An 11,580-nucleotide genomic window follows, 5' to 3' on the forward strand; every position below is an offset into this window, starting at 1 on the left:
AACTCCAGATGTTCCTGGTGCAGGGAGTGGTAATTACCCCAATTCCCCTCTCCCCAGGGAGCACCCTAACTTCTGGACACAGATGTCATCTCCAAACACTCCCAGGATCTGAGCCTTTAACTCAGGAGTAGTGATCTGTGCTGTATTTTTCTGTACCGGGCTTTGTGCCGGCACCTAGTCCCAAAACTAAAGGTTTTTAAACTTGTTTTGAACTGCACATTGTAAGGAGATTCAAAGAAATTCACATGTTGGCAACAGACGTGCAGTTCTTATTGACCTTTTGCAGGCCCCCTGAAATGTTAATGCTGTTCTACACGGACTGAACATCACTGGATGTTAATCAAGACATCTCAAACTGCCAAAAAACTCAGCACGGGGCAGCATGTACATGAAACCTAGAGTCAGTGCAGCTGGTCCTGACCAGGTGCAAAACAGCATTAACCATTCAGGACACCAACACTTTCAGAAATTAAGGCAATTGCAGCATCAAATAAGGATACGGGTCTAAGCACAGAGCTTAATCCTCAAAGACCAGGCAGAACTAACTGCATGAAAGGGCTTTGTGCCCCAGAATGCCTTTATGTCCTATCGAGTGCATAAATACTTGTCCAGCTCTTTGCCTCTTTCTCTTAGTGATGTCAATAATTAAGTGTCCCACAGACCATAGTGCCTGCAGGCACACAGAATCCAAAAGCAGCACCCAGTAGCTCACTCAAACAAAGATGGTTTTAAGACCTCACAAAAGTAGGGAAGAGCAATGCTGCAGAGAAGTTTGGGGCATTGCAGGCTAAAAAGGCACTGTCAGTACTCAACAGCTCTTCAACCTGCCACAAACTCAGCAACACGTGTGCAGAGAGATAAATGCTTTGCTGCTGTCATCTTAAAACCAACTTCACCACCACTATGCCCACAACAAGCTTCTGATTCTTAAAAGGCTATACTAAAAATACCCCACCCAAAAACCTAACTAGGAAAAATCAGACCAAAAAAAAAAACCTTCAAATATATCAAAGTCAGTCAGGCAGCTTCTGCTTTAAAGTTGTACTCGACTCAAAAAACATGGCAAAGCAAACTCCCAAAGCTCCAAGAGCCTGCAAACAAACCTGGAACACAAGTCAAAGTGCTGCAGTGCTACAGTGTTTTGAAGATGCAGATGTTTTCAGAAAAATGTGTGCATTTCTTCAAAGCCCAGGACACAGAACACTGCTCCCAGTACTGTTTTCCAAAGAACACCCATATATATATGGTTACACAAAACCAAGGGCAGCAGGATTACAGATGGATCTGTAAGTCTTGCCTTGATAATGAGAATTACAATGACTGTTATTAAAAAAGAAGCTGAGATCAAATCTTTGCTTTCCAGGAGTTTTGGAAAAAAAAATCCTAATGTACAAAGAAAAGAAAATAAAGAGGGACTATTAGATAAGCTCATGTGGTATATTTATGCTGAAGCTCCAAATACAAGGAAACACTTTAGGGCAGAGAGGCTTCTGGGGCATATGGATGTGCTCATCGGGTGACCTCTGGTACAGGACTTGGTGCCATCAACTACATCTCACCAGTGCTGGTGCAAGCTCTCACAAGATCCAGCTCTCCAAGCCCTAACACCATTTTTCCCCTAAATGAGACTGTTATTGATACTAAATGCTCAACAGCTGCTCTTGATTAGAAGCTGTGAATGGCTGCAGGGGGGCTTTCTTTAATATTTAATTGATTTAATGACATGAGGAAAATAAGTTGTGGTTTCAACTTTTTCTTGGCTGGCTTGTCTTCCAGTTCTTAAATTATTACCCTCCCTTCATGTCATGATAGCTTGAATAACTGAATGAACAGAAAAGAAAAGCTTGTCCACAAATCAAAGTGAAAGCCAAAATACTTTATCCCAAAGAAACCTCTGGAACTGACAACCAATCAGAAAATTCACCTTCTTTTTTTGACTGGCTGTTACAATTCAGCACCTGTTGACACGCCTAACTAACACACCCAGCAATTAAAGGACAATGCTGCCCCGGGGGTAAGAGGACACACAGCAGATGTGCCCTTGCACACATGATTTCCCACAGTGCCTGCCACTTCTCAAACCAACATCTCCCACCTGCATCCCAAGCTTGTTGTCTGGAAAACTCCATGATCCAATCCTGAACTCGGCTGCATTGGGTTAGCAGTTGGACTTGATCTTAAAGGTCTTTTCACAGAATCATACAATGGCTTGAGTTGAAAGGGACTTTAGGCTCATCTCATTCCACTCCCTGCCATGGGCAGGGACACTTTGCACTAGACCATGTTGCTCTAAGACCCATCCAACCTAGCCTTGGACACTTCCAAGGATGGGGCATCCACAGCGTCTCCGTGCCAGTACCTCACCACCCTCACAGGGAACAATTTCTTTCTACTATTTTTCCAACCTAAATGGTTCTATGATTCCCGGTGCAAGGGGTGGGACATGATCACTGCAACCTGCTCCACATCCAGTTGCCTCTGGCAGCGTGGCCTCTCCTCTCACAAACCAACAGCACCTCCAATGCAGACTGCAGTGGAGCAACCCCTGCAATATCTGCTGGAGAATGCTGAAAATCAAGTTTACCAAGCACTTTTGAGCAGATGTAAGCTATCAGCTGAGGGGTGAAGAACCAGCGCAGGGCCAGACCCCTGGCTGAGGACATCCAAACACAACCATGGGGTGCAGCCAGCATTCTTTTAGACCTGATGAACATGGCTGAGGACCTGCAGAGCAAGGATTCAACGACATGCCCTGAACACCAGACCACCCAGGGCCTGGTTATCGGCCGGCGCTCACCCAGGCAGGGCCCCGGCAATGCCCGGTGTGCAGGTGGCCTTTCAGCACTGAACCACAGAATGGGGCAGGGTGGAAGGCACCACAGTGGGTCATCGGGTCCCACCTCCCTGCTCGAGCAGGGTCATCCCAGAGCACGTGGCACAGGACTGTGTCCCGACAGGTCTGGAATACCTCCAAGTGAGAGACTCCACACCCTCTCTGGTCTCTGTTCCAGTGCTCGGTCACTGCACAGGAAAGAAGTTCTTCATCATGTTCAGGTGGAACTTCTTGGGCATCCATTTCTGCCCATGGTCTCTTGTACCATTGCTGGGTCCCAGGGAGCAGTATGCTGTGTTCAGCCTCTGAGCCCTCCCTGCAGACAGGGACAAACAGGGCTCCTCTCAGCCATCTCCTCTCTAAGCTGAACACTCCCACCTCGTGAGAGAGATGCTCGAGTCCCTTCATCATCTCCACAGCCTCTGCCAGACCTGCTCCAGGTCCTAAGGAGCCCAGACCTGGACACAGCATTCCAGATGTGCCTCACTAGGCCTGAGGACAGAGGCAGGATCCGCCCTGGAAGAGCTGACTTAGGTGTTGGACCTAACGCACCCGGGGACACCACCGCGCACAGGGCATGCTCGTGGACAGCTCGCTGTCCACCAGGACTCCCAGTTCTTCTTCGCAGAGCTGCTCTCCAGCAGGCGCTGCGCCCAGCCTGCGCCGGTGCCCGGCTAACTCTTCCCCTGGCGCCCTCGCCCCCTCCCCGCTGCCCGTCCTTACCCAGGTGCAGGGTGAGGTTGACGGCGGTGGGGTGCTGCACGCCGGCCAGCATGGTGCGGCTCTGCCACCAGGTCGCGTCGGCCGGACTGTTGTAGTCGGTGAGGAAGGCGGCGCCATGGCTCAGGTGCGGCTGGGCGGCGTCGCAGAGGTGGCAGGACTGGGTGACGCCGGTGACCCCGGTCTGCACGCAGTACTCCTCGGCCGGCGTCCCGCACGTGTGCGTGGCCAGCACCGTAGCGTTGAACGCCGCGTTCACGAACTCGGGCATGCAGCGCTGCGCCCGCCCGCTCCGCTCCTCCGCGCACTCGTCCATGGCACCGCCGCACCGCGCGGGCACCCACAGCCACAGCACCCACAGCCACAGCGCCCAGCGCTCGCCGCCGCCCCCCATGGCGGGGCTGCGGGAGCCAGCGGGGGCACGGAGGGGGGTCGCTCGCTCGCCGGGTGCCACCGCTCCGCGCCGGCCGCGGGCTGAGACGGGCGAGGCCCGGCGGGGCGAGGCGAGGCGGGGCGGGGCGGGCGCGGAGCAGGCCGGGAGCGGAGTCCCGCAGCGTAGCAGGGCCGGAGCTGCCCCCGCCTCGCGGAATGTGCCGGCTTAAAGCGGCGATGGCGGCTGTGGGCCCGCTGCGAGGGCATCGGGAGGTTTCCTGCCCTCGCCCTCACTGCAGCGCGGAAGGAGCGACCACGGCAGAGCGCCGGGCCTGTCAGCGCCTCCGCTGCGGCACGGCCCGCAGAGCTGCGCCTTTTACACCGTCACAGAACCGCTCAGGTTGGAAAACACCTCCAGGATCATCGAGTGCAGCCTTTCACCGATCCCTGCCTTGTCAGCCAGACCACAGCCGTCAATGCCACATCCAGCTGTTACTCCAGAGACGGGAACTCCCAACACCTCCCTGGGCAGTCCCTTCCACTGTCTAATCACCCTTTCTATGAAGAAATTCTCCCTGATGTTCAACCTGAACCTCCCCTGCTCAGCTTAGGACTGTGTCCTCTTGTCCTGTCACTTGTTTACTGGGATGAGACGCCGACCCCCCGGGCTGTCCCCTCCTGTCAGGAGTTGTGCAGAGCCAGAAGGGCCCCCTGAGCCTCCTTTTCTCCAGGCTGAGCCCCTTCCCAGCTCCTTCAACTGCTCCTGGTGCCCCGGACCCTTCCCCAGTTCTGCTCCCTTCTTCGGACACGCTCCAGCCCCTCAATGTCCTTCCTGACTTGAGGGGCCCAAAAGTGGACACAGCTCTCAAGGTACCTCAGCAGTGCCGGGCGTAGGGGAGGAATCACTTCCCTGGTTCTGCTGGTCACACTGTTTCTGATTCCAGGTGCCACTGGCCTTCTTGCCCACCTAGGCACACACTGCCATCTCATGTTCAGCCCGCTGCTGACCACCACCACCAGGTCCTTTTTTCATTTAAAGGCTTTTTGTAGGGAAGAAAAATTTCTTGAGAAATGCAGGAAAACTGATTGTGGGTTCCCAGCTAAGCTATACCAAACCTGGATGGTTTGTGCCATCCAAGGACATGATCCTAAGCAGCTCTGAGAGGACCCACCTCACCTACTGTAATTTTTAATGAACTTTTGGTTATTTCCCTACCATAACCCAGATCTCTCTGTTGCTTAGAGGCATCAGCTCGGTCAGATTTGGCCATAGACTGCATTACAGTTTTTAGTTATCCTAAGATCTCGCCACAACTCTTCAGGTTGAGGAATTGTGTAAAGATTGTGTAAAATCCAAAAATCATGTAAAGCCAAAATGTCTCTGCCCATCGCAGGAAGGTAGACTTGATGACCCTTAAAAGGTCTCCTCCAACCCAAGCCATTCTTTGAATCTATAAAACTGCTTTTACAGGAGAAAGTCCCTCCAGAAGCCTTCTCAGTAAACAGGAAACTACTCCTTGAGAAAAAAAAATTGATAGGGGAGTCAAGGAAAGGTCTTGTAAACTTGGTTATATCCCGAGAAAGCCTGAATGCAGCCTGTGGCAGAAAGAACTGAAAAAATACAGTCTGTTCTGGGAAAAAATGCACATTGTTGTTTTAAAGTAAACACATGTATGCTACAGAAGTCCTTGCATTAAGAGCCTGAGCCGCGCTGTTCACAAGGTCTGCACAGCACATACCGGTCAGCACGCCTGGAAATTATCCTGCTGCTGGGAGACACTGTTTTCACGTGTGCCTGTTATTACACATCAGTGTGGTGGTTCTTCTTTCTGCCTCCCCACAGAGCCGTGGTGAGAATGTCTGTGCTGAGGGCTCCCCTGGCACCCCAGCACCCGCAGCAGGGACGCAGTGCAGCACAGTCACCGCTGCCTGCCTATTGTTCACGCTGGGATGACACATCTCCAGTGGAAAGTTGGGTTTCCGCTGCTTCCCCCACTTTTCCTCCTTTTCTGAAAACAAGCCGTCTGTTGTGAAAGCAGTGCTGAGCTGATGCCATCAGGGCAGAAGCTCTGAAAAGAACGTGCTGATGGAGCTCCTCAGGTTCAGCAACAGCCTGGCTGGTGCCTGCAGCTGAGAGTGGACACAGAGGACAGGCAACAAGCAAGGCACATGGAACAGCAGATGTGAAGAAGGGAAGGATTAGGACAGAGGTGAGAAGGGGGCAGGGACTCCAAGCAGGATCAAAGGGTGTTGCCACAAATCCCTATCAGCGATGCAATGAGATCATCTGTCCATATGTGGAAGGTTCCCATAGATAAAGGAAAAAATTCAGCTTCACACAACATTCTTTGGTTTAAAGATAGTCAGTCTTAGTACCTAAACCAAATAACTTTCTTCAGTTTTTTTTAACTATTCGGTTTCCAACATTTTAAAGTACCTATATAGGACCATGCTCCACCGTTTATTTGAAGTCCTACCCTATATTTTAATGGTACTGATTGTATTAAATCCTCACAAATAGATATCTTCTGATATTTACTATTTGACATCAAAATCCAGTTCATGCTCTTAATGCAATTTTCTTAAAACTTAAACCTTCTTTAAATCTTAAAACACTGACAGATCAAGTGATGCAGTTATATATCATTCAGTAACCCTATACTCATTTAACTGAAACCAGAATTAAATCTCATATCCCTGTGAAGACATGATTTGTGCTTTCCTTTTCCTTTTTTACTTACTGAAATAATCCATCAAAGCATTGTGACATATTCCCCTTAAACCCATTTTCTTCCCAACACAGAAAAAAAGCAGACTCGTATAAAATAACTGCACCTTAAAAGCACAGGAGCTAGAGAACTTCTGTGACTTTGCAATGCTTACAGGGTGAATAACAATAAAAATGCACTGGTAAATAAATTGTTACACCTGGCAACACGCCTGATGCAGAGTGAGTCATCCTGTGTGGCAGAAGTGGCCTGGAAGGAAGTGACATCCTATTTGATAGGACACCTACAGTTAACCAGCTGTAAAATAAAAGTATTTGTGGATAAGGTTCATGACTGTGCTGGGCTCAGACACACGTATAGACTGTAAGTTAATTATTAGTGTAAGTTAGCTGTTGAAATAGGTTTGTTCTTCAGTTATTTTTTGACATACAGATAGGGTTAAATGATTGAGAAGAAGTGTGGAGAGACTAAGAACAAAGAGAAGAATTGCAAAAAAGGAAAAGCAACATAAAAACCTGATAGGAAACAGCTTTTATAAAGGCAACTCCTACAGGAAATTCTGTCAGCTCTCAGAAGGCCAGAACTTTCAAGGCTGGCAGTCTCCCTCTTAGAATAGACCCCTTTTTGGGGAAAAAAAAATCAAATCAGTGTTTTCTTTCCTTTTGATTAAAAAAAAAATGGAACAATATTATGTGTGCCCACAAGCAACTTGAAATAATTAATTAGGAGCACTCTTGGCTTCTGTCCTTCTACAGGCTCAAAACAAGCGGTAGCAGACCTATGCACCAAGATACTTGACCCATGTGGGGCTTAGGAGGTTCAAAATGCTTTTCACAAGAGTTACGGGGCAGCACTCATTTTAATTTTCAGTCTTCCCATACTGATTTAGTATCAGCACTTGTTCAAGGACAACATGGGTGCATATAGGAAAGGAAAAGGCTAAGGAAAAACTCAGAAATTTCAGACTGTGATAGCAGACCTTGGTTGCTCCATGTCTGTTAATTATTAAAACAGGTAAAAGTGATGTCCACAGAGAAAAACCCCGCTTTTGCTAATAAAAGTAAATAGATAGTTTTAGGATCCCCAAATTAAAACTGCTGTACACCCCAACATTTCATTACCAGTAGACGTCAGTTTACACTAAAAACTGAAGGACAGAAAAGCCCCATGCTGACCATCAGCCTCATAGAGTCATCAGCCAGTGGAGGAGCCACCCAAGCAAGTTTAGGAAATGTCACTTGTCATAATCTGGCTGGTTTGGGCAATAGAAGGAGTTTCCATGAGCTTCCTGCTCTGCTGTCTGTCATGCAGGGGGCTTCCCGCTGGCCCCAGCACTTTTCTTGGCAGACCCAATAAAAATAACAGTAATCACAGCAGACATCCACCCCCTGGCCACCAAACAGCCAAAAAGACTTAAAAGAAAGCAAAGCGAGTCAGCAGATCCACCGAAGAGCTGGTGAGGATGAGTCAAAATTCAGAAAGGCTGGGTGATAAAATTCAGTTGCTTTCACAGGTAGATGCAAAAAGAAACCCCTCTGCGGTCTCCAGTAGTGCCTTGGGGATTAACACAGCACAGGATTGATATCACAATGTATGAGATACACAATTTTGTATTAAAATAGGGCTTAAAGCCATCCTGCTTAGGAGAAATTCTTCCACAATCGAGGACATGTGTGAAAGGAATGTGAATTTTTTGGTAAATGGCCTGAGGTATTCACAATCAGTACAAATACAGAATAAGTCAGACAACCATTCTAGTTACTAAATATTGATCTCTTATCATGATTTTATGGAAGCAGAAAGTTACTCTAATCTTATTAATAGAACTGAAAAACAGAGCTATTAGCCATGAAAGCAGAAGGTGTTTCATAAAATGGTTTGTTTAGGTTTGACTTTCTTAATCATGTTTTTGCAGAATGTCCTAAATAATCTTGTACAGCAGCTGTGGGTAATGGCTGTAAAGATGAATAAAAATGTATCTCTGAATCTGTTTGTGTGAGGTAAGCTGCTTCTTTACAAGTTTCTACAATCCCTGGAGAAAGGAAAGATCTAAATGGATAATTTTATCTATTTTCTCAAGTGGGTCTGGGATGTAGCCTCATTTTCTCTTCTTAATACTGGTAATGTCGAGAAAAAATGTGCTAAAACAAAAATAAAACATGAAAGGCCTGTGCTGCTTTCCACCTTCCTATTGTGTATTAAAACACAGCCCACCCTTTCAACTATTTTCATGTTTATAAATTGAATTTGTAATCTTTTATTCCTAGCAGATAAGATTTGTATATTTTATCTTTACTCCCTGCTTTTATTCTGCTGTGTACCCCTGTGTGGAATTTAATCAAACACATCTTGCAGTCTACGTTAGACCGTGGCAGTAACATCAGGAGCCAACCCATCACCCATCACCTTGCTGAGCTCTCCCCTTGCCTATCCCATACCTTTCTCATGGAGAAAGAGACATGCATGGATAGGTGTGTTCAGCCTTGAAACAGCCAACGGATCTCTTGGAGAAGAGATGTTCCTCAGCATTTCTTTTCCCTTCCCTTCCCACTCCATTCTTGGACAGTACACCAGCACTGCATGGATGAAAGTGCACTATGGGAATTGAGTAGATTTATTTCTGTATGGTATTAAATTTACAGTATAGAGACACTAAATTCTCTGAGACTTTAGCCACCATCATCCTTGCACTACAGGGTCTGCTGATGGATTCTCTGCCACCCAAAAATTCCAGCAATATTTAGGTTTCCAACATGCTAATGAAGTTTGCTTTGTAAAGAGCAGGACTCATTTACCCTAATCCATTTGGATAATGCCTGAGTCCTGTTCTTCACCAACTTACTTGGCTACACAAATCCTTCGAATGCATGAGCTGGGCCTGTTTACACTACACCAAAACATTCTCAGTGAAGCTATCTTCCAAGCCTGATAAAATGCATCCCAGAAAGTAGTGTGTGTATTGGAGGTGGTCATGGGAATCTCAACATGTAGGGTGCATGACCACAATGAAGTTGTTTAACAACTTCCTGGCTTTTCAGCAGAATTCCCAGGATTGTTTCAACAGAAAGCTGGCTAACTTCTTTTGCTGAGTAACAACAGGGAGGAAATTTTCATCCCAGTCAGTTCTTTATCATTTATGGTCACAGCCTGTCTTTTCATGGCATTGTCTGCCAATCAGTCTTGCCATTACTATAATTTCATTACCAGTGAATTGTGATGTTTCTATCATTTATAAAACCCTTTGTTTTTTCATATACGATGGCTCTTGAGAGCAACCTTGGTTCAAGTGTCCCCCTTATTATAAGAGCTCACCTTTGCAGTCTGATGTTATTTAAGCCTAGTTTTCATGAACTTTCCTTTGCTTTTCAAAAACAAAAGAAAAAAGCAGTCTGAAAAACTCCATCTTCTTTTAGATATTTCCTTTTCCTGTAAAAAACCTGTAATGCCTTGTATACTTTATGCTCTTAGCCTTTGGACTCAGCCAAGATCAGCTCAGCCATCTCACAGAGGAGCCATTCAAGGAGACATTCAAGGTCAGTCTGGACAGGGCTCTGAAACACTTGATCTAGTGGACAGTGTCCCTGCTCACTGCAGGGGGGTTGGACTAGATGACCTTAAAGTTCTTTTCCAACTGAAACCACCCTGTGCTTCTCTGACAGTCGATAGAGAAAGCCAGTCTTTTCAATGCTGGAATTTGAATGAGCAGAGCTCCTGTCTCTCCTGCTAAATAAATAGTTTGTTTTGATGAGCAGGCTGCAGTTTGGTTTGCTGTTCTACCAGAAGAGTTATACCTGGATGACCACCTGGAGGCTGGGAACACTAGATGTAATTCTGGGATCTGGAGATCACTAATCTGTGCCAGCTGCTTGTCCCTCCCCACATATCTCAACAATTTGTCTCTGCTCCCACATGGACTTAAGGCAGAGCTGCTTCCCTGACATATGACAGGAAGAATGCAGTGAAGGGTGAGCAGCTTCAAGGAATCTGACCTACAGGGCTGCTTTTGGGACACATACCCATGTCCTGGGCTGTCTGTCAGCACGTCCCAGTTCTAGTCTTGGTACCCCCAGCTCAGTATGCCCTCCCCTGCATCGCTCTGTTGATGGTCAGACAATTACCAGTTGAGAGGACAGCAGAGATATTCTCTGAAATCAAAGTCCCCCTGCTACCAAAAGACTAAATAGACAAAAGAAGCCATTGAGGGAAAATCTGTCTGGTCTCTGTAGCCGAGAACCAAAATGAAAAAAAAAATTACTTGGAATGAACAGAATCTTCTGAAAATATAGCTATTAGCTCTACAGAGTCTCTGCAAAGCTGCAAAACATTAATGAACTGCAATTTTTAGACATTTCTAACCCAGCCATCTTTAGGCAGATGCTTGCAAGAACACTGAAAGCTTATTCTTAACATCAATACCATCCCCACGTCAAACTGCCATTCAGATCAAACAGAGTCACCGTGAAATATGTACAGTGGCTTTGTTATAAACTGCATGGGTAAAATAGAGAGCATTTAATTTACAATTAATCCTGATCCATAAGGCAGAGTGTTGGAACCCCATTCATTGGGAGGAACTGAATTCCTGTTTTCCTTCTGTACCCATATTTTTTTTAATAATAGAAGGATTTCTCCTGCTGGTTTGAGGCATGCAAAATGCTGTGTAAACACTCACACAGCTACTTACAGATCATCAAAGCAAAGAGGAAAATCAAGATTGATGGAAAGGAAATGATATTTTTAAACTCATCACTGCATACCATAAACAATGGGAAAATGTATAAAATACTTTATAAATAGACTGTTTGCTGCTAAAGTCTCATTTTTTTCTTTTTGAAGTTCCACTAGCAAACTACCTAAGGAGGAGATTTAAAAATTATTATTATTATTAAAATAAGAACTCAGTAGGCAAGAAAAAAAAACCAGGTT

At 46.3% G+C, this 11,580-nt stretch overlaps 2 protein-coding genes across 2 annotated transcripts in view; both read right to left on the reverse strand.

Moving 5' to 3' along the window:
- LAMC1 (laminin subunit gamma 1) overlaps positions 1-4,081 on the reverse strand; it is a 66,978-nt gene extending 62,897 nt beyond the window's left edge. The window contains exon 1 of the mRNA XM_068199527.1: positions 3,557-4,081. Coding sequence (XP_068055628.1) covers positions 3,557-3,947 — 391 coding nt within the window. The 5' untranslated portion in view covers positions 3,948-4,081. The remainder of the gene's footprint in view (positions 1-3,556) is intronic.
- A 4,437-nt stretch (positions 4,082-8,518) lies between these two features.
- Positions 8,519-11,580, reverse strand: part of DHX9 (DExH-box helicase 9) — a 37,869-nt gene continuing 34,807 nt past the window's right edge. Inside the window, exon 29 of the mRNA XM_068199533.1 lies at positions 8,519-8,686. The gene's annotated coding sequence lies outside the window, so the exon portion shown is untranslated. The remainder of the gene's footprint in view (positions 8,687-11,580) is intronic.

Source organism: Anomalospiza imberbis, chromosome 9 (assembly GCF_031753505.1).
Source record: "Anomalospiza imberbis isolate Cuckoo-Finch-1a 21T00152 chromosome 9, ASM3175350v1, whole genome shotgun sequence".
Taxonomy (NCBI): domain Eukaryota; kingdom Metazoa; phylum Chordata; class Aves; order Passeriformes; family Viduidae; genus Anomalospiza; species Anomalospiza imberbis.